Source organism: Podarcis liolepis, assembly GCF_965112155.1.
Source record: "Podarcis liolepis genome assembly, chromosome: 2".
NCBI lineage: Eukaryota > Metazoa > Chordata > Lepidosauria > Squamata > Lacertidae > Podarcis > Podarcis liolepis.
The window spans coordinates 56375923-56399384 of record NC_139555.1 but is presented as its reverse complement, the minus strand read 5'-3'; the positions used below and the strand labels follow the sequence as shown (position 1 = coordinate 56399384).

The 23462-nt window shown below is 42.8% G+C and overlaps 1 protein-coding gene across 9 annotated transcripts in view; it reads right to left on the bottom strand.

Annotated features, from left to right (window-relative positions):
- The window catches only part of P4HA2 (prolyl 4-hydroxylase subunit alpha 2), a 48008-nt gene that overhangs the window by 15188 nt on the left and 9358 nt on the right, over positions 1-23462 (bottom strand). For 5 of the 9 annotated variants that reach the window (XM_083487898.1, XM_083487894.1, XM_083487893.1 and 2 more), the window contains exons 3-8: positions 13801-13900; positions 11691-11787; positions 11030-11181; positions 7322-7459; positions 4304-4543; positions 644-843 (exon numbers count right to left, since the gene is read on the bottom strand). In XM_083487898.1, the coding sequence (XP_083344024.1) occupies positions 644-843; positions 4304-4543; positions 7322-7459; positions 11030-11181; positions 11691-11787; positions 13801-13882 (909 nt within the window). In that variant the 5' untranslated portion in view covers positions 13883-13900. Of the gene's footprint in view, positions 1-643; positions 844-4303; positions 4544-7321; positions 7460-11029; positions 11182-11690; positions 11788-13800; positions 13905-17301; positions 17354-19259; positions 19356-23462 lie in introns of those variants that run through there. The other 4 variants (XM_083487897.1, XM_083487892.1, XM_083487891.1 and 1 more) reach the window with 3 other exon arrangements.

Genomic DNA, 23462 nt, shown 5'->3' with positions numbered 1-23462 from the left:
CAACTAAAGACCAAGGAGTGTGGTGGGTTCTCCCTCACTGGGGATACCGTATCTCTGAGTATCCTGCACTGAGCAGGATGCTGAGGAGATGACCCACAAAGGGACCCTCCAACTCTTATTATTCTATATACCATGTTTGGTAGTTATGTCCCCAAAAATCAAATATAGCAACATGATACTTCAACAGTTCTTCTTAATCATTTCTCACTAGTTAAACTCTTGCTTCTGAAAAAAAAAGGTCTTATCTTACAACTGGAGTCTCCACTGATACGAACAGCAGCAGAAAACCTGGCTTTAAAAGGGTTTGAGATTATGATTATGAATAAATTGTTGGATATGATTCAAAGGATCAGACTGGTTTGGGGGATACAGATGACACCTCTTCAGAAATAGCAACTTTGTGATTTCCAGTCTGATACTGGGTTCGGAATTTTGACTCAGAAAGACTGTTTTGCTTTTGTTTTTGTTTGTTTTCATTAAAAATGACTTAATGTTTAAACTAAAATATTCTGCAATCCTGAAATTCCCTGTGGACTTTTTCAGAAGCCAAAGGGTAGTGTCAGTTTGTTTGGGGGATGCATTCCCAGAAGATTTACGGCAGCATGATAGGTTAAATCTGCCTTTGGAATGGTCTTTCTCTCACCATTTTCACACCTTCTCCTCTGCAAAGAGCCTCATAGATTTCACGCTCTGGCAGGTAGTCCTGGGGCCTTTCATATATCCCACCCTGCGTTGTTGGCTCTATCGTATCTGAGGTCTCATTGATTGTCTTGGCTTCTTTTTCTTTCTCCAGCAGCCTCTCAAAGTACCGCATGTTGCTGCCTGCCCTCTCGTGACTGGGATCTTGGTTGGGAAAGAAAGGCAAGAGAGAGAGAGAGAGAGAGAGAGGAGACAGATAAAGTGATACTATCTGAGGAATCTGATCAAAGGGGGACTTCAAGCCTACAACATTACACCAATTATTTTGTGCAGTCAAGTGTACTCTCCCCTCCTCCCAACACAACTTGAAAAATAAAACCACAGAAACCAAGCTCTCTGGAGTCAATTAAAGTTAAGATCTTGATTCTGGTTAAAAGTAAAAAAGCACACCAAGGGAAGAAGCAGTTCAACTGACTCTTTCAGTTTGATAAAGAATACTATTCCTGTTGTACCACATACGGCAAAGGGAGCAAACATGGTACCCTCTAGGTGTTATTGGACTCCATTATCCACCACCATTGGCCATGCTTGCTAGGGCTGATGGGAGCTATAGTTCAATGCCACCTGGAAGGCACAACATTATCTACCCCTGACAAATATCATCTCGTTGCCGTTAAAAGGAACACAAGCTGTAGAATAAAGGAAGCATCAATTTTCATGATGATCTACCCAACAGAACATGCCAGTCAAGTAATGGAATGAGAAATTCTTTGCACCGCCTCCAAAACAAGGTAAACCTCTTTTTCTAGTATGCATATGGTGGAGAGCAATACAAGGATTGACTCTAAGGTTCAGGATATTTTGGAGATCACTTGCAGAAAAAACTTCAGAACAGACTAGGGCAGGGAGCTGAAATGACAAGTCGTCATTCATTCTCCCCCACTCAAAATCTGCTTTCTGGGTTTAACTTTTTCTCTTGGAGAGGCTGCAATAGCTTTGTGGGATGGGAGAATCAGTACTTAAAAATAAAAAGGCTGCCAAAACAAAAACAGTATTTTGCCACTCATGGATGGTTGGCTTAGCCATGTCACTCACTGTTTTGCACCGTTAGCCAGAAAAAGAATCCTTGCTGTCATTTAAAACAAAATCAACCCCTCAATCCACACACATCTTCATCCCTTACAGAACCAGAGATACAAAGCAAAGCATGCATGTACCATTCTTCACTGCAAGCACATGGGTTTGTAAGGGTGCCTGCACTGGAGGACATTGCAAATATCTTGCTTTAAATTTCCTGTGCATACAGAAGCAGCGAGAACATGGGTGTGAGCATTCCTTCTGTTGTTCAGTGATCTTTTCCAGTATTAGTTGCTGATGCCTAAGCAACCAGCCAAGGCAGCTAAGCTTTTGCCTCACTCAGAGTCTCTCCCCAAGCTGCTAGCCATGCCCCCAAACACTCTTTGTGAGCTGGGGTAGAAAAATAGGAGACTGCCATGAAATTGAAGCTAAATGATGTTACTGAAATTTCCATCTTGAACTGTTACACATTGCTTCTCACCAGCCCTACAACAGACTAGACAATTAAAAGGAATATGCCTAAATCAGCATTTCAACACTATCTCCCCTAATTCAATGCCAAATTTAACACCAGCATGTCATCATTCCTATAGGAATCACAAGTGAAGGCTGGTCCATTATGTCAAATGAAGCACTGCCAGCCCCCACCTGCCTGCCTTCTTACAACCAGTCCAGGGGGTGACATAATCTGTCAGCCTCCTCCTCCTCTGCCTGTCTTGCCCTGTTAGAATTCAGCAGAGGAAAGGGTGGGTACAGAGTTAGTTGGATCTGCCTGTCATTGGCTCTGGCTCCCTCTACTGTTGGTCTCCCTGCTTTCCCACCTATCACTGCTCTCCCCCCGCCCCGCCCCGCAATGGCTATCAAAATTTTGCCTGCTAAAAAAAAATCCAGAACAATGTTCAAGTTTTCATTGTTGACATAAGTCAAGGAATACCTGATGTGGTTCCTCCAGAAGTTGCTGGACTCCAATTCCCATCAGCTCCCACCAGTATGGCCAGTGGTCAGGTGTGGAGGGAACTGTGGTCCAACAACATATTGAGGACACCATGTTGGCTACCCCAGTTTAAGGGATTTCTGAGAGAAATAGAGTGGAGTATTGTTCCAGGTTAGATAAACTGAACTTTAATCCAAGTGACTGACTGATGCCAGATGTCACGAGGCAAAGGAGTGACTCAGAAACCTTCTATGTCTGCTAGTTTGCCAACACCACCATATGTTTCTGAAAGGAATTTATCAAATCTGTCCAAATGTGTGGTGATGTTGATGAATTATTCTCTCTAGGCAATTCAGAAATCCTGCTGCAGGCAATGGTATTGCCTTTCCATTTTATATTCAGTGTAAAACATTAACATTTGATACAACATGACACCTCGGAGGGCTTTTAAAAGTTAAAAGTAAGTCAAGGATCATTTAATCATACATTTAGAGTGAAGCTGTAACAGCCAGCAACTAGCAAAGGGCATACAAAATGCATGAAATACCAGGAAAGGGATGGGGTACAGAGCATATAGGAGAGGAAGCTTATAGGAAAGGAGCCATTTCAGGTCCAGTAACCTAACTTTAAACGCCTGGTCTTGTGAAGCATAAGGAAATAGAAGCTGAACTATTGTGAGCTAAGTTGAATAGTTAGTCTAAGTGTTTATGTACCCGAGGAGACAGATTCTACTCTATGGGAACAAAAGACTTTTCACTTGGCAGAAAATACCCAAACAACTTGGGCAATCCTATAGTACAGCATGCTAAATTCAACAGGATTTCATTCCAAGTACAGTGGTACCTCCGTTGTCAAATGTAATCCATCCTAGAAGACCGTTCAACAACTGAGGTGCAAAGGGCAGTCGGCAAAGTCAATGGAGAAAAGCACGCAGCGGAAGCCATTCGACTTCCAAGGCATGTTCGAAAACGGAAGCAATTACTTCCGGGTTTTCAGCATTCAAAAACCAAAACGTTCAGCTTCCGGGACACTTGAAAACCAAGGCATCACTGTCTAGGTGTATAACAGGGATGAGAAACACCTGGCCCGCCAGATGTTGTTGAATTCCATCTCCCATCAGTCCCAGTCAGCATCACCATTGGTCAGGGATGATGGGAGCTGGTAGTCCAGTCACAGGTTTCCCCTCCCTGGCACACAGCGGTGAGGCATCAGGAAAGAAGTGAAAATCTTGGCAGGATTTCAACACAGAAAGCAGGATGACTCTATGCAATGAAGCAAGTTGGTTGGTTGTCTCCCACTCCCTCCCACTTATGGAAACCTTTACTGGATTGAAGCTGGTTCCATACCCTCTCTCTTTTGTCTGTATAGAATGTGCCCTTCAAATGTGATGTCTCCTGTGTACAGAAACCTCTGACTGTAGTGAGGCTGGAATGTAGCACCACCCCACCCACTTTCAATTTAGGCCACGCCCATCTCTGGCACATGATCTCCAGGAAGGAATGCAGTCCTGAGGCTGGAACGCAGTTCCTCCGCCCTGGTCCTAAATGTTTACCATATCACAAAAAGCAGAGCTTTATTCTACTTTGGCTTCTCCACTTGAGGTGCAGGTAGCTTTCCAGCGTGCTAGAAGAATGCATGATTTGTCCTTCTTACCAAGAGACACCAACCGCCTCGTGAGCTCCATAGCCCTTTGTATGTCGCCAAGCTGGAAGACGCCATAGCTGAGATAATCCAGGATCTCCGCCTTCGTGATGGCTGCCTCTTCACCATCATCGTGCTTTTTCAACGCCTGCTGCATCCAGAGCACGGTGTGGTAATAATCCGCATCATTATACGCTGTTTTGCCCATGCTAAAGCAGTCGTCCACTGTCAGGACTGATCTGTACTTTGTTCCTGAATTGAGAGACGCAAATGTTAAGTAAGACCTAGTGACTTCTACTCACATTTACAACTTTCCTGAATGCTAAAGCCATCTGGAATTATCCTGTTCCATTTATCACCCCCATGTTTTCAAATGGACACACTGAGCCGATGTCCCTGCTTCTCTGTCAGGTACAGTTCCACCTGACCTGGGAAGGCAGGACTTCAGCTCCAAAGGCTGCCCTTGCTGCTGAAGGCACCTAGAGACCACCCAGCTGTGAGTCCTGTAAAACCTGGTCTCAGCTTCTCTGGCTCATTTCCACCTGGCCTAGCCCAGACTAGCTTAGGGGTTGTAGCTGGGGCCAATGCCTTGCATTTGATATGTTGTACTGGTTTGCCGCTATTTGAAACATTGTGTTTGCAATTCCATGAGTGGATCATTTAATCTTCCTATATATTTATTAACAGGAGGAGTTTGGCCTATAAACATTTGTATTTCAATTTTATCATGCTTATGTTCTTGAAATGTTTCTATATTTTATTATGCAAAGCACTCCCGACTTTGTTGTGAGCTGTTTTGAGCATGGTTGAGCACTACTGAAAAGCGGCACATTAATAAAATGATGATAACCCAGGAAAACAATGGATTTCTTAAATGACCTCACTTGCCTACCCACAACACCTACAGAACCAACCAGAAACAATGTCTGTGCATGTTCACTGCTCTCATGCTTGCCTTAGCACACTGCAGGATATTGAAAAAGCAAACCCAGAGAAAACTGACTTGGAAGTTGGACCACTCACTTGCTTTCAGCCTCTCACTCACTTTCCTTCCAGCTGGGGCCTAAAGGGGGATGGCCAGGAGGACACATTCCATCCAGGACACAACCTCTGAGTTAAACCGCCCCTCCCCCCATTTTTAGGATCCTTTAAGCTATTAGGCAGGCTACTTGCAGTTGAAAGGACTGGGGTGGGGGTGGTTGAAGAAACATATTTCCCTTTTTGCTGTGCAGCTGAAAGTGGGGAACCAAGCACTCCATTGAAGAGGACGTCATTCTTTCCCTATTTCTAACTCTTGGCTGACATACATTAAATAACTTGAAAAGGAAAAGCAGTGGTGTGTTTTAATAATGCAGTGCTTGTTGCCACCAGTGGAGAAGAGGGAACATGAAGAACATTCAGAGCCCAAATTCCTCCCTCACAAAGGATCCCTTAAACTACAATGAAAGCCCTTCTGATTTTAAAAAAGATGCAGGATGAGCAGAAGAATGCAAAGAAGGAGCGTCCTGAAACATGCCTTCTCTGAGCCCAGCGCTTCCACCCACCCACCCGGGTCCTTTTTAACTTCAATGGGAGAGCTGCCTTTTCGCAGCTCAGAGCCTAGGCATGGCATGTCATTTGTGGTTTGTGTCTCTCCAAACCAGGCTTCCTCAAATTCGGCCCTCCAGATGATTTTGGCCTACAACTCCCATGATCCCTAGCTAGCAGGACCAGTGGTCAGGGATGATGGGAATCGTAGTCTCAAAACATCTGGAGGGCCAACTTTGAGGAAGCCTGCTCCAAACCATAAGGGATAGCGAAGGCTTGTTCTTCACCACTCACGCTTTGTTTGTTTCCCTCAAACAAAGTAAACAAGTATGGATGTGCCCAAGTGGCTTGCCTGGCGAGGTGGAGCTGTAATGCTGGCTTTCCCAGCAGCAATGCCACTGCTTCTAACCAGGACGGAGATGGCACACTATGGAAGCCAGCCACTTCTGTGCACATGGATTTGGATGACACAACAAGTAAAGCTACCTGTGGTTTGTTGCTCCCAACACGGCCAGGAGCAAGGAAGGAGTGAAGCAGGGACTTCTGAGCAGCGTGCACAGGTACACTCCTCATTCAGACTTAAACAACAGGTAAACATTACTATGGCTTAATGTGATGTCCAAACACAGGCTGTATGTTCAAGTACTGAGTGCAAAGTATTATCCAAATAGCCTGGAGAACCTCACAAAACTGTTGTGAATCTAGAATTTGTCCACAAATGGAACAACATACCCCTACTCTAAGATTCAGTGCCCTGATTTGGGGAATTAACAGATTGTGGGCATAATTCTTTGATGGTGAAACTATATTTATATACATTTGCCTGCGGACATTCATAGTCACTACTTTCCAAATAAACTGATCCATGTGAGAAACCAGAATGAGTTAATGCGATTTAAAGCCAAACATGTTTATACTCAACACGAAGCCTGTGTGAGTTACTTTTCTTGCCTAAAAAATGTTCAAATGCATGAGAATCTCAATTATCACCAGCGTGTTAATACAGTTTGCCAAGTTCTTGTTCTGCTTGAAAATCCTACGTGGTGACCTTAAAATGCCCTCTAGTCCAGAAATACTGAGCTAACATACCAGTCTTAAGGAGAATAGCTCTACTTAAGCAGTGCCTGCATTTGCAAAAATAATTCAGCTAACAATTTAGATTCTGTATTCTTGTTGGAAACATAAGCAAATTGCAACAAACTATGACGAGAGTATTATAAATCTCCAGGCTTGTTTCTGTGGTTTCATGTTGATGCTCTAGATATGGCTTAGTAGGCTTTTCCAAAATCTGGTGAAGATTACAAGACTTTCATGGCTGACCACAGGTCTGGAAATGCAGAAAAACTGGCACGGTACCACCACCAGCAATTGTGTTTGAGAGGAAACTCACCGTAGAAGAAAACTTTGCTTCACCGTTTACTCAACTGCTATTGAACATATATTTTGAGAAACCAAAACACAAGAATCAGTGTGTAAAGTCAACAAGTAGCTTCTGACCATCACCTGGAAATGCTCCTTTTGATATTGTTTCCGGGTCAAGCTTGTAGGTGTCCTGCAAACGCATTAATGCCTTGGCAGCTCCCGTCTCATCTTCTTCATTTGGGAAGAACTGACGATGAATTGTGAGATTTGCAATAAAACCTTTATTTGAACAAGACGGAAATGGTTAGCACTATGGGTCTCTGATGCATATAAGTGATACCAGATTGGTTGGCAATTGGAAACATTTATTCTATCTACAACAATCCCTTGTGGGATTCCAACAGATGAAATTTAAACATGAACTATCAATGTTCTCATCGGGCTCTGTAAAACTATAATATATATATATATACTGTAGCTTTTGCTATTTGGCATAAAGATAAAAATTCATGAACTAAACACACAAGAGATATTAAGGGGGGAAATCTGAATAAGCAAGCAATTAAAAGTGGGTTTAGGCAAACAGTGAAGGAATGTTTGGAGCTTTCTAATGAAGTGTTCCACGTTCAGCAGGAATTGAGAGCCTGCATCCATTCAGTTGTTCTTAAGACTCCAACTTCCATCTACTCCTGCCAGCATGGTCAATGGTCAGGAATGAGGGGAGCTGGAGTCTAACAACATCTGGAGTGATACAGGCTCATCCCATCCAGAGTAATGGGGTCCAAAACATGATGCACTCAATGGCTATCATGCTTTCCCAGTACCCAGTTCCCAGTTCAGCTCGGATGTAGCAACAAAACCATGGATTGGCTACTGAAAATAAGCCTCAGATTTGCACATTTGATCCTCCTGCTTTTCCTCACATGTTCTAAATCCCAACCTCACTACCTGGTTTAGACAAACCATACCATGCTATAGTTTCCAATTCTGGTTTGAAGGCTAACTGTGATTTGCACAAACCGTTGTTTGACCAATCTGGATATACGCAATGAGAAATCGTGGCTTGCCCAAATCTAGAAATGATGCAGAGAATGAAGAAACAAAGGTGGGGAGAAGAGAACACATGAGTCCAAGGCTCAACTCTGATGGCCAGACTATGGTTTCATTTTTGCACCTGAAATGGAGCAGTGACTTGCTGAGAGCATGGTTGCCATCCATCACACATAGCTCCCATGATGCATCTCTGCCAAACCGATCCCACATGGAAGGAAAAATGCAGGACATCTGAATCCATCTTAAATATGTATTCTAATTATATCTCCTGTTTAGAGATCTAATAACACCTCAAATAAAAACAAGTACAAAAGTTCAACATTCAGCTAAGGGCCACCAACCTAATGCAAGGGTGATGTATTCATTAACATGGCTTTATACATACAGCACACCCTCTCTTATGGGACTATCAGAAGCCATGGTTCTCCAGAAGCTAGTAGACATCATTTCAAGAAAATTCCAGGAATGGAAACGGCTGATAAAAATTGTGACCCAAACAAAGAAACCAACAAGGTTTCCCAACAATGAGTGCTCCCCGAAAGGAATGGTTCCAGAGCAGCCTTTCTAGTCATCATGACCAATAGCCAAGAATGATGTGAGTTGTAGTTCACCAAAACATCTGGAGAGTACCAGGTTGCAGAAGTCTGCTGTAGACTAATTGAATTATGAGAAGATTTGACAACAAAAAGAGTTTGAGAGAAGATATAGTGGGGTAAGCTCAAACTGCACAGCCTTTTCAACGGCTCTGATACCAGAAATAACAGGAGGAAAAGAAGCTTATGACTGGCTTTTTCCTTAGCTGTAAAAGAAGACACTTCCAAACCACCCACCCTGTTCCAATAGCTGTGATCCAGCAAACAATGTACAGAGCCAGATTTCACTGTCAGCTATAGAAGGCAAAGAGCTTCAAGCACAAGCCAGTCTGTAGCAGGATGTGAGATAGGCCTGGCTGCACTCCCAGTACTCAAGTCACATATGGCCAATATCTTAGAAACAAAGGAAACACGAAGCACCAACTGTGAAGCAACCATCATCCATTATCAGTTTTGCACAAATCCTTCATCAATAAAGATAGCCATCTTCTGCCGCTCTCAGAAGGCTGCAGGAGTTCGATTTTATTTGGAAAACTGCTGCAACATGTGCTACACCTCCTGGCTGAAAAGAGCACGTTTCAAAGTCTTTCCCCGTTAGCCTGAGTGCACGCACGCACGCACACACGCACAAAACATATGTGGTTGATTTCTGAGAAACAGCATTTCCTCCTTTATAGTCAAGCGTTAGCAAAGTCTTTCTTGTCCCAAAAGCTGTCTTGCAAAATAGGTAAGCTTTAGTATATGGGGCAGCTCTAGAAGAACAATGAAATAGTATTACAGATAGCTTCCCTTAACATTGCGTTTTAGAAAACAGCTTCCACAAGCTTTCGGTTCGCAGCAAACTCAAGAACTTCTGCAATTCACAGCTGGAGAGGAGAATTTAATTGCCATGCGCCATTGCGACCCAACAAAGCCAGCGACTAAAAGCATCAAAGCCTTTATATGAAAGGAAAAGTGATCCATACAAGATTCAAGCATTACATTCCAATGACAACGTATATTCTACAAGACCAGATTTGAAAGGGGATGGGGATGGGAAAACCTTCTCTTGGTTAAACCTGCTCTGGGTGAGTATCACATCCATAATACCATACACACATGACCGAGAGGGTAGGAACATCAGTTCATTTAGTGGGAACGGGCCTTCTAGATTAGCATACAAACCCACTCACCTTGTGGATTGTGCCCTCTGCCCTCTAACTCTCTTGCTGAATTGTGCAGATCTTATTCCCTGAATGCTTCTGACATCGTTTACGTCATGTGCTTTTGAACCTTTTGGAGAATGAAGACTTGGTGGGCACATGATTCCTATTTGTTATGGAATGCACTCACCAGTTGTGGGTGGTTTGCCAGGTGGCAAATAATGATTTTTAAGGACAGTTCAACACAGCTATCACTTGCTGGAGAGGCAGCAAAAGCAACATATTTTTGACCAAACATCTGATTAATGATACCCTGAGGGAAACATTTGGGACTTCTTTCCTGTAGAAACATCTGGAGTTGTTTCATTAGTTTTGAATAATACATTGTTGCTGTGGTGCCAAGTGCTTATTTCTAAAACCTTGCTTTTATTGATGTCTTCTACTGTGATTTGCTGCATTATTATTTTTGTTGTTTTAATGAATCTATTTGCAACTGTATGCATATGCATTTATAAGGAAGGGTGGTATACAAATATTTCAAATAAATGAATAAAAAGGAGAGAAAGATTTTGGGCCACTCAGCACCACTCCATCTTACTGAATATGGCATAGCAGTCAAGCTGGAATGGTGTGGCCTGTGAGCCATCTATTCCAATCCCCTTGGACGATGGATGATATCAAGAGCGAGAGCATCCCCAGCAGAAGGCTGTCCACCAGCCCTGCTTGAAGACCACGAGTGAGGAAGAGAGGGAGCCTACATACACATTAGTGAACACTCATGGCTATAGTTTAGGACCGATTGGGAAGAGTTTAATGGCGATTCCTGGTTCGTGAATATTTCTGTCGCTGAATGGAATTAAAAACAAATCCAATGTTCTTGTGAATGGGGCAAGGAACTGAACTCATTGACACAAACATGGGTGCCAGTTGACACTTCTTTGAAAACAAGCACAGATGAGGAGAGGAGGCTTCTTGAACAGACACTGTGGCATTAAATAAGAAAAGGCATGTTGCTTTCCACACTGATTATTTTAAGAGCTTGGTTTCTTTGAGATTCTTACCTTTGGTTGCATCCTCAAGAACCAGATTCTCCAGCTGCAGCCATTCTGTGTTGAGACGCTTCACCAGTTTATATGCATTGACTGGGTGCGCAAGATAACCTTCTGGATCCGAAGTCGATTTAACAGTTAGCGATTCCATCTTCTCAGCCCAACTGGAAAAGACGAGTATATGCCTCAAGTGCAGTTTTGATTTTGTTTTTAGCCCAGGCATATGATATGCTCTGGGAGGGTTGTGATAGAAATACAAAAGCCCCAGTTGCCTTCCTTTGTCCCTGTATCCTTTTTCTTTCTTGAGCTGTGTTAATTGCTTAGCTATCGCCGTGCCTCTTGCACTTTGCTAGTTAAACAATCAAATTGCAAAGTGAATCACCACAGGGAAATTTGTTTCAAAACACTTTTGTCATTGCTTTCTTACAGCCTGGTTTTTAAGCCTTTGCACTGACACAGCATATGATTAGGTGGAGTGCTAGAGCCAGTGTTTCTCAAACCTTGAGCCACTTTCACCTGAGCCTCAGTGCTGCAACCTCCTCTGTGCTTCCTCACTTACCCTTCTCACTCAGATCCCAAAGACAAACATAGGGGCAACAATCTCCAGTGACAAGGAAGAGAAGAGGTGCTATGTTAAAATGGCAAAGTATCACTTGGTCTAATCTCACTTTACCTCTTGATTTTAGCAAGCTTAGATTCTTCTTCTTGAATATATGCCTTTAACGACTGTACCAGATCTTTCTCTGCATAAATGAGGTCTGTCATCTGGCCTTAAATGAAAAAAAGGAAAGAAAAGTATTATTAGAAACCCAAGAAGCCATCTGTATCCAGAAAGATAGGTTGAGAGCAAATAAATACTGCAGATCAAGGAAAAGACACAGGGAGACTATCACAGCAGGCTGGAATTTATAACGTCACTAAAGCATTTGTTCTAGTTCAGAACATGTATTCTGCCAATGTTACTGCAGCTCCATTTCTAACACTCTAAGGGTGGAATTCGACATCACAGTCAGGCAATTATTCTGCCAGCACAAATGCTTCTGCTTGCCATAGGGAATGATGCCTCCTTCTCCTCTCCCATGGGCAGTTCTAAGGGTTCTCCTGACCCACCTGAGCAGATCTGTGGAGGGTGAGGAGGGAGGAGAGAGGAGAAGTCCCATTGCGCCAGCTTTCACTAGCACAACAACTTAGCTGAATCTGGCCTTCAGAATCTAGGGAAGGGAGTTTTTGTTGCATTCCTTATGCCATGGTTATTTTATTTCACAACAGCTTTAAGAGTATATATGTATACATATTTCATATATTTCATAGAGAGGAAAATGAAATTAATTCATGCATGAGGAATGGGAAACAGAAAACTATTTGGCCAAGGCATAGAACATCCATTGTAATCATTCACAGAAACATGCATATTAGCTTTCTCGATAGTCGAGGGTATGCTGTTTTATCAGCAGCACTTATCCATTCTACCTTTGTCTGCTCAAACACAGGGTTACTTTAAATAGTTTGTTCGGTTTAGGCCACTGTATCCTGAAGAAAAGGAACATGCAAGAGTAAGTTGGCCTTTTAAACTTGATATGGTGAGACAGAGTCACAGAGCTTCAGGCTAACTGTATTGAGTTACAAGCTTAATACTAGCTCAAGAGCAAGACATGCCAATTAATCTAGCAATCAATCCTCAGCATGGCCTATTACGTTTAATGTGATGTTTTTGTTTAGAACATCAATTTGATCCTTCATAGCCTTCATAAAGCTGCCACAGTTCATGCAAAATTTGCAAAATTGTCTTTTAATCTGAAGTCACGCTGTATTTTATTTTATTGAAAAATGCAGTAATAAAATCTGAAAATGCCAAAGGCGTAACAGGTGCAAAGCTCCAGAAATGTTTTAAGCAGTGGTTGTCTCCATCCCTCCTCCTGTCAAAGGTGAGTTTCTAGAATTATTATGCTTACAACAGCTAATTAGCTGATGAAAATGAACTGATGCACACACCTCACATCAGTTATTTGGAATGGCATAACATCGTCAGCATATTTCCACAGATATTCTAATGCAATTAGATCCCAACTCTCTTGGGAAATTGTAAAAAAAATAAAATGGAGCAATTAAAAACAGAAATTCTGGGACATTCTCAAAATTGCCAGGGGAGCATTCATAAGCACCCCCCCCCCACAACTGCAGCAATTTGTTCAGCGTGGGATAAATGAGATGATTTTACAAGTCTCCCAAGGAGGAAAGTAGAGTGGCAATTCTAATCTGCAGCGGTGATTTACAATAATGCAATGTGTTTTTAAAGACAATGTCACATGTTTCTTCAAGTTAGCCCATAGCAATGGGCCAGAATACATCTAAGCCCATGCACCCACTAATACCTAGCAATGGCCAGAATACATCTAAGCCCATGCACCCACTAATACCTAGCAATGGCCAGAATACATCTAAGCCCATGCACCCACTAATACCTAGCAATGGCCAGAATACATCTAAGCCCATGCACCCACTAATACCTAGCAATGGCCAGAATACATCTAAGCCCATGCACCCACTAATACCTAGCAATGGCCAGAATACATCTAAGCCCCACGTACCCACCTTTAAACCACCTTTAAACCATTCTAAAGAGAGGAGTGGCAATTCTCATGCTGGAAATGGAAAGAGTAAAACACAACCAAAGAGTGGAGTCTATTCCAGATGATTGCATTAATAATATTGATTATGATCACACATTAATTGATGTAAACTATGCTTCACCATTTTCCTATTTTGCCTGAGCTTTTTCATACCTATAGAAGTGAAAAATTCAGCTCTTGTCAGGCTGGTGCAAATAATGCAGGATAGCAGTAATGGTATCATCCACGGCGTCATTCTGAATCAATGAAATGTCTGCAAGATATTTAAAAATAAATAAATTCATGACAACTGAAGAAAAAAGGAAAATACAAGCCCCAAATTCCACAATCTGTAGTAAAAAATCAGCCACATTTTTCGACTTTATTGAATTCATATGTTCAGCCATACCAAAAGAAACCTACACTGCAATTCAGGCACATTTGTCCAATTCGGCCTAAAATGGGGAGGCTGCCATTCACAGCAAATCTCATGCAAACCGAATGCCCCTATTTAGTGTGCAGAAATTTGACACAATGAAAACATTGTGCCAAAGAAGTTAATCATTTCCAAAGATGAATCAGTAGAAAGTGATGAGCGGAATTCAACATCATGCTGTCACGATCGTTCAATCCGTGCAAATATTTTTTGCTTTCTAGATAGAATGATTCTCCCCTCTTCCATCCCTGTGTTCTAGGAAATCTCCCAACCCTCCAGAGCAGATTTGGAGTCAGGAGAGAGAGGAAAGCCCTGTTAAGCTAACAGGAGTCCTTGCACTGGCACCCAGGTTAGTTGAATCCAGCCCTTTGGGTTGTAGTCGACTAACTTTTGCTCAGAGTAGATCCCAGATCCATAGCTGTCAACCTTCCCTTTTTTGCGGGAAATTCCCTTATTCCAGCGCCATTTCCCGCTGCTTCCCGGATTGTTAGATATCCCATAGATTGTCCCCGGGACAGGTGAGGCTGCTGATCCCTTATTTTCAAGGCTGCTGATCCCTTATTTTCAAATCTGAAAGTTGACAGCTATGCCCAGATCCCATGAACCACTTCTTCCCCCTACTAAAGGAAACTTACTGAGATGTACCTGGCTTGGGAGTGGGATGGCAATGGTCCTGTGAAATGCACAGGAATACATACTTCCCCATCCCCTTGTACCCATCACCACCAGGATTCCAGCAGCTGTTGGGCAAGCAAAGAGCGCTGTCAGTCCCAGTTCTTGAACCAAGAGAAATATCCCCAGCTGCGCGCTGTCTCTTAAGCTATGCTGGCACTTGTTTGCTGATCCACAGGCCTTTCCCTACAGCCTCCTCCTGCCCATTATAATCATGGACTCTTTGCTAGTCCATAAAACGCTAAATGATGTCACACTGAAATATCTGCCCAGTGCCACTTAACAAGAGCTCCCTTAGGAGAGAGAGAAAAGAAAGAAGTTTCAGCTCCTAAACCAATTCACAGGTAATCTGAGACTTCTGTAAAGCTGAGTGACAAGTACCATGAAGGGGTCTGCCAAGGGCAATAACACAATAAGCGATATAACAGAACAGGGGAGCCAGCCAAAAGAATTCCGGAGGCACATATATTTGGATATATTATGCCATGGCAGCCCATCTGAAGTGCTTGTTCTTGTTTCCTGGAGACATTACACACATCTTGGCTAAGCGACACTGGAGGAATTTTCCAGCTAAAACGAGCAAACGCCGCTCTCATTCCTCTCCCCACCTCCTGCCTCACATGCTTCGGAGTTCAGGGTACCTGCCAAGTCCAAGAACATTATTTACTTCATCCAGTGGTCTGAATCTTTTGCAGCTTTGCCATGGTACACAAGAGTTATGAGCGTCAATAAGCGGAAAGTAAACACAAAAGATGGATTTCGCTGGGAAGAAGGGAGACACCTGGCAATGGAATTTTATATTCTTTCCATATTGTGCAGCTGTTTAACTTCAAACAAAAGCAAACAACTCTTTATCATCCCAGCATGGCCATAGCTTGGTGAAGAAGAGCAAGAGCATACATGTGCAGAGAGCATGTACAACTTCTGCTTATGTGTCCCCACATTTTCCTAGAGTCTAAAGTGGAAGGGAAGCTTATGAGGGATTTTATAAGTGTGTGAATGATAAAAAAAAACACACACACACAACTTGTTCAGTCAGGCAGAGAAATAAATGTTTTGGATTAGCAGATGGAGGTGGGGGGGGAGGAGAAAATTAAAAGTCACTATTTTGCCTTTGTATGATACGTTTCGCTTGTGTTGGCCAGAAGACAGAAAGGAAAATGCCATGTTCTGACAGGTTGATTTAGAAGATCATTTTACATGCTGAAAAATTCCAAGTGCTTCATTATAATTTGAAAGCATAGAGACCCCTGGCTGGCTGAGACAGCAAAAAGAATTTGCTTCCTCAAACATGCAAGGGAGTCTTACTTCAGGAGGAATGTATGGGCGTTCTTCAGGGCTCCTGGCAGCACGAAAGAAAAGGTATGCAGCTTAATACCGGAGAAACAGTCCAAGATATCAAAAGAGGATAGGTATTCTCTCCAGCCCACCTGCAGTATCATTATTTTTCCAGCTGCTAAAATGCCTGTCTGCTGCATTAGTGACTCACTTGGGTGTCTAAGCATGTTATGGTTTTGCAAACCTCTATATTCTTATTCACAAAATGTATCATCACCCTGCTCATTCAGACTGTGCTTTGTTAAGAAATTAGCCTTTCACAGACCATTGCACACAAACCTAACAAAAAGTCTGCCCCTTTTTATTTCTTCACATTCCAGAAAGCGCTGATGATCTGGCACAGGAACACCAAGACACACACAACAACTTGACTTTCAGATACATGTGTCCCAAAATGGCAAATGCCTTAAATTACAATGGATTTAGGGTTGCCTTGTATTTTTATATTTTTCCAAGCCAGAAATTAACCACTGTGCAAGAAAAAAAACATTTCTTATTAATATTTGAAGAGTGGTAGAAAATTAGCCCATATTCCCATCAAATGATCTGAAATCCACTTGGACTAAAGGTAAAAGTTAAGGGACCCCTGGAAGGTTACCGTAAGTCCAGTCAAAGGCGACTATCGGGTTGTGGCGCTCATATCACTTCAGGCCGAGGGAGCTGGTGTTTGTCCACAGACAGCTTTCTGGGTCATGTGGCCAGCATGACTAAACTGCTTCTGGCGCAACGGAACACTGTGATGGAAACCAGAGCGCATGGAAATGCCATTTACCTTTCCACCACAGCAGTACCTATTTATCTACTTGCACTGGCGTGCTTTTGAACTGTTTTGGGACAGAACAACGGGAGCTCACTCCATCGCGGTGAGGGACGCAGGTGGCGCTGTGGTCTAAACCACTGGGCCTCTTGGGCTTGCCCCTTGCACTACTCACCATGTAGCCATGATTCTTACTCAGAGTGCCAACATTTCCTCCTGCACAGAGTCAAATCTCTGCACAGGGATAGGCTAATCTTTGTTGCCTACACTCTGGTAACCTTTAGGTTAGATTACTGCAATGCATTATATGTGGGGCTGCCTTTGAAGATGGTTCAGAAAATGCAGCTGGTGCAGAATTCAGCAGCCAGGTTGTTCACTGGGGCAAGACAGTCTGAGCACATAACTCAAATCCTGACCCAATTACTGGTTTTTGACCTATAAAACCTTATGCTCTGACACCACAAGGACTTACCTGGATCCTGCAATTGTCACCTGAGGCCCTTCTTCATGTGCCCTCTCCACAAGAGGTCTGAAGGTTTGAAACACGAGAACAGGCCTTTTTCAGTGGAGCCTCTCTGATTGTGAAGCACTCTCCTCAGGGAGGCTCCCCTGGCGCCATCATTACGTATGTTTAGGCACCCAGGTAAAGTGTTTCTTTTTCACCAGGCTTTCCGCTTTTACCCATCTGAGGCCTCCTTGAGTGGGTGAGATGGTTTAAATCCTGCCTTTTAAAAACAGGTTTGTATTTTAGTTTTTTCCTGTTTGCTTTATGGTTGTTTTAATGTATGTATGTATTATGTTTGTTTACAGTAAGCTGCTTTGAGTTACTTTTGTAAAAAGTGACTAACAATTTTAATAAATAATAATAATAATGAAGGTAAGGAGAAATTAAGGGCTGTGGAAAAGGGAGTAGCCGATGTGGTTTACCGATCCACCAGCAAAATAAATAATGCTACATTGCATCTCCAGGTGTCTGGTTTGTAACCACTTAATGGGATTACTCCCAGACTGGGGAAATCCACATTTGGAAGGTGAAACAAGTGAGATTGCAATTGGCTACTCTGGGCAAAAACTTTCATGGATCAGAGGCCACATTGTTATATGAAAGAAATGTAAACAGGAAGCTTAGAGGCAAATGAAATGCAGAATGTATAGACAGGGACAATGACATTCAATTTAAAATACGTTTAGTTTTGTTATGTTAACAGCAGCATTTAATTTAGTTGTTGCATTCAATTATTCCTAATATTCCACATGTGCTCCCTGTGGCCACAATTCTAATGCATACAAAAGTGGATAATAATCACAACATTATCCAGTTAATCTTGTGGGTTAATCCATCAAGTCCCTTTGTGTCATCTTGCTCTTTACAGCAGCACATATAGTATTAGTTTAAGCCAGCGTTTCTCAAACTGTGTTCCATAAAGCAGTCTAAGGGGTTCCATGATTTCCACTGAGCTGCAGCTATCAGGAATAAATGCACTGCTCAAGCAATTTCCCTGGAAACCCCTTCTCCTCCTTTCCTTCTCCCACTGTTAATTCAGGTAAGCAACACTGCCCAGCCCATACTGCCCTGCTATACTTGGGTGAAAACTGCTGTTCAAGCTCTTGTCATGTGACTCCCTCATTCCCCCCTTAGCCTCTTCTATTGAGCTGCAGCCTAGAGGCAAGGGTAACGCTGCAGTGAGATTAGCAGGCTTCCTCAAACTCAGCCCTCCAGATGTTTTTGGCATACAACTCCCATGATTCCTAGCTAGAAGGACCAGTGGTCAGGGATGATGGGAATTGTAGTCTCAAAACATCTGGAGGGCTGAGTTTGAGGAAGCCTGGATTAAGGCCACAGCCTAACCAGTCAGTGCATCTGGCTGTAAACCAGAAGGTGGTTTGAGCCCACCCAGGCAAAGCTTGGGCCAGGATTCCTGCATTGCAGGGGGTTGGACTAGATGACCCTTAGGATTCCTTCCAACTCTACAATTCTATGATTCTATGAATGTATTAAAAGCTTCTCCCATCAGAGGAGATCGGGAGGTCCACAGCAACCTTTTTCAAGGACTCAGTTGTTGTTTTTAAAAGCTCAAGCTGTTTGGTGTTGCCTTGCTTCCTGTCCAAATAATCAACCCGTCTCTCCGCCCCCTTTAAAAAATCATTTTAAAAGATTTTACTGCAAGGGTTCCGCAAACATTTGAGAACCATAAAAGTCAACAAATCCAAACTGTTGCAAATATATTTCCTCTTTCTCAAGCTAGTTGTATTACTTTGCTTAGCTTAAAAAAAACATAGAGGCTGATAAATTACATTTCTAAATAAAACTCAAACTGGCCTAAAGAAACAGTCAAAATCACAACCGTCTTTCTTCCTGCTGCAGGAAAAGAAGTGGTCTCTTGCATTTTTGCACTCTCTCTCTCTAAGTATATATTGCCCAGAACTTACGTGTCACACATGATTAGCTAGAAAATATACCAGTACAGATGACACGTTTCAGAAATGCAGGATTTTAAGGAAGCTGAACAGTTCCGCATATCACAGCTGTGGAAACAGATGAACACCATGAAGAGTCTTATGTATTCCATATGGCTGTTCTGAATTTATTTCTTCAATGTCACCTGTTGCTCTAGAGCTCTTAGTATCTCCAAAACTCATTAGAGGATTAGCAGTGCAATCTTATGCATTTATACACTGAAGTTACCGTATTTTTTGCACCATAACACTCACTTTTTCCCTCCTAAAAAGTAAGGGGAAATGTCTGTGCGTGTTATGGAGGGAATGCCTATGGGTGGCAAGCCTGCAGATTTTCCTCCTCTAAAAACTATGTGCGTGTTATGGTCAGGTGCGTGTTATAGAGCGAAAAATACGGTAAGTCCCACTGAGTTAAGAGTTTATTCCCAAGTAAGTGTGCAAAAGACTACAGCCTACAAGCATGATCTAGTCCATGGTAGCAACACCTTATTAAACAAGAGAAGTCAAGCCAAATCTGAAGCAACAACTGGACCTAACTTTGTATTTTCTCCCCAAACCGGAACTAAACACCCCCTGCTGACTTAAGCAAAATTCAGTATATCAATATCCAGCTCAGAATAAAAGTTTGACTTTTTTAAAAAAAGTCTATAAATTGTTCTGGACACAAAACATTGGTTGTGTTTGCATGCCACAGTAGGCCATTAACTATGGCTTGCCGTGAACCAACAGTGTACTAAGCAATGCTGCCTAATCACTCCTGCTTTGCTCCTCCCGTAAGCAGAACAATTCACAAACCATGGTTCATTGTTTCATCAAACTGTGGTTATCCCTAAACAAACCACATCAGCAAGCCAAGAACAGACTTGCTCATTCACGAGAAGCCTATCATAGCTTATGTCTCACTGTGACTTATAAACATGGCCACTCTCTGGGAGGTTTTTTATACATTTTACATTTAATCTGATTTGTACTTTGTCTGCTTCAAGAGAGGCTACAGGTGGGAGAGCAGGCTGGGACCTTAATACAATCCACTGCAGACTGTGAAGATCAACAGGTTTTGCGTGAGGAAAGGACATAATACAGAACCATGTTTGGGGCTTGTGTTTCAAGGAGATGGGAGAAGACATCACTTGGTGTATGAAATGCTGGGCGTGTGAAATAGGAGGGCATGGGATGGCAGTTGAGGGAGGATGGAAATTCTGTCAGTTGAGGGAGGGCTTACTACAAATCTGTTTTTCCAATGTTCCTCAAATAAACACTCTGTCTATTGTTAAACTTGGACTGTGAAACCCATGTCCAAAAGGTTTGAACACCTACCCCAATTTCTACATAGTGCTGTTAGTGACTGTGACAACATCGTTACTATACACCATAAGGTATACCTTCCTGATGCTGCTGTGATCAGTCACTTTCTTTAGCTATTGTAGTTGTTGCTGAAATGCACCTGTAGCTGCAAAACCAAGATGCCTTCATCTGCCCCAGCTGCATGTCTCTCCCACATTAGTCTGTATGACCACAGCAAGCGCTGCAACCTTCCAAAAGCTTGAGCTCACCCGCAAAGGCACACCTCTCCATTGTCTCCCAAGATAGACGGATGCCAACATAAGCCTGCAAAATCTGACCCTTGCTTATCTGAAAGTAATCGTTCATTTTAACCTTCCGTCCCATGTCTACGTGAACAACCTTGTGGTTAGGAATCCCTACGTATCTGAGCTTGTTTGGAGGTTCTAGCAGGGGAGGGCAGCTATCGTATACCCTTGACCAAAGAACAGTACACTCCTTCTATATGGGACGGTCGTCCTCTTCCACCGAGCGCGCAGCTTCGGGAGGGATGAGCGAGGGAGGGAACACCCGCCCAGGCAGCCAGATCAACCAAATCAACCCTGGTGATCAATGGGGTGACAGATGTCGCAGCCAGATCGCCCTAACATCCAAGGGAATCTGCCCCCTTAGCTACTTCATTTCAGAAATCTAGAGAGGGGAATAAATGGGTAAAAATTTGGGGGTGGGACAAAGTGGATTTTTTTAAGGGCGTCACATCTTTCCGTCCATAATTTGAGCCCTTGAGGTTCACTTTCTTCTGTTTTAGGGAACCAAGCACTTGCACGTGAGAATGATCCTCTGCTTTAATAAAGCTGATACTTATACTGGGAAGCAGGAGATCTATATACAGCATTGCTTCTCAGTGTATCTAAATTTGAGCTGTACGACACAGTTTAACCAATCTTAATTTAGATGAGTGCTTGTCCTATATGACACTTAGTATTTGCTTCAGGGGTGTGACCCTGTGCTGAATCCATGAAGACATGTCTCTTGCATAAACAACAATTTGAGGTTAGATTCAGGACAGGCCTTCCTCTGGGCCTGTTTGATTTCACGTATGGAAGCAGTGAGGAGAAACCCACAGCACTCTTCATTAAATTGTTGGTGGGGGGAGGGATAAACAAAGGGGTTTTGCTTTTTTTAACAAGCCAAAGCCAATTAAATGCCAAACATGTGCCTCCTTTCTGTTAAGACAGCGTGGCTACAGTTCAGTGTCTTGGCGCCTGAGCCTATGTATGCTTACACGGAAGTAAGTCCCACTGTGTTCAATTAGACTTACATGTAAGTGTGCACAGGACTGAAAACAAAAAATATTGAAGCAAGGAGGCGAAGGGAACAACATTTAAATGCCAAACCCATCGCAAATTGTGAGGGTGTGACATTGGACAAAATGATCATTGCGTGAGAATATTATATTCTGTAAGCTGAAGGGGGGGGGGGGAGCTAAATACAAACAACAACTCTTGTCTATATCAGCCAGAATCTAAAGAACTGTGAAATTAGTTCCATAAGCCTGAATAACTTGCTGCTTTTTTTTTTGTTTAAATCACAGGCCCTTTCTTACTGGTGTAATATACAGCAGGCAGCAGCATGTCTCCTGCTCAGAGAAGAGTTAACTTTGCCCATTAATACTGAGGCTCGACATCTCTAATTGTGATGCAGTTCCAAGGCACTTTCAGAGGAAATAGTCAGCATTACACAAGGAGAAACTGTTTTGTTATTCCTTTTACATTGTGGTATCTGCCCTGGAAAGTATCCATCAGTTCTTCACCCTGTAATTACTGTCTCCAGAACGTACTTCTAAATGTTTAAAATCGTATTTCTCATTTGCAGCCTTCCAATCGCACAGAAATCACAAGACAGAGCTTCCAGAATCTGGAGTCATTCCCAATCCGCTCCGTGTCTTCAGAACAATCTAGATTTGTCTGAGTGTCCAGCAATATGAAACCCAGGGGTCAGTATTATTCTTAGCCTTTTCTGGTCCAACATAGTGCTTTGATTAAAAACCCTTAAGGAGCGCACTAGCATTTCCAGAGGACTGCGCTCACCCATCAAATACAAGAGCCCTCATTCTAAGCCCCCCTCCCCCAGTTTTCCTGAAAGATATCTGCCTTCCAGCTGGCTCCTTGCTTTGGAGTTCAGCATTATTACACCCCTCAAAGCTTTGCATGCATCCACTCCACATGCCTGCATCACCACCTCCCTTGCCAAGTGCCTAATGTGCATCTGCAAATTATTAAAGCATCTAAATGCTAAACAATAATCAAATCCTTGGGGTGTGGCTTTCCTCCTTCTCCCTAACAGCATATGAAGACGTGGTGCTTCAAATGCTGTTTCTTAGTACAGAAATCAGTAGGGTCCTTATTCCAATAATGTTAGTAACCTTGTGATTTGTGTTATGTAAGCTTAAGAAATACCCAGAATCTGGATTAGCTCCTAAAGTCTCCTTCATGCTTCACTGCATTTCACAGCTAAAGCATTTTTTAAAAATTTTTATTTTGCCAAAGCCCACAGTACTCTGGCACTTTTAAATTCCACTGTTTGAACCTTCTCTTACCCTGTACAGTGGTACCCCGCAAGACGAATGCCTTGCAAGACGGAAAACCCGCAAGACGAAAGGGTTTTCTGTTTTGGAGGCGCTTCGCAAGACGAATTTCCCTATGGGCTTGCTTCGCAAGACGAAAGCCCATAGGGAAATCTCCGGGGACCTGTTATAAATGCTGGTGGTGGGGAGCAAAGCCTTTCCCTCCCTCCAGCCTTCAGAAGAGGTCCAGGAAACTGCCTTTTGGTGCTGAAAGCCCAGAATGTTAATAAGTAACATCCTGACAGATAAATCTAAAAACAGTCTTGGAA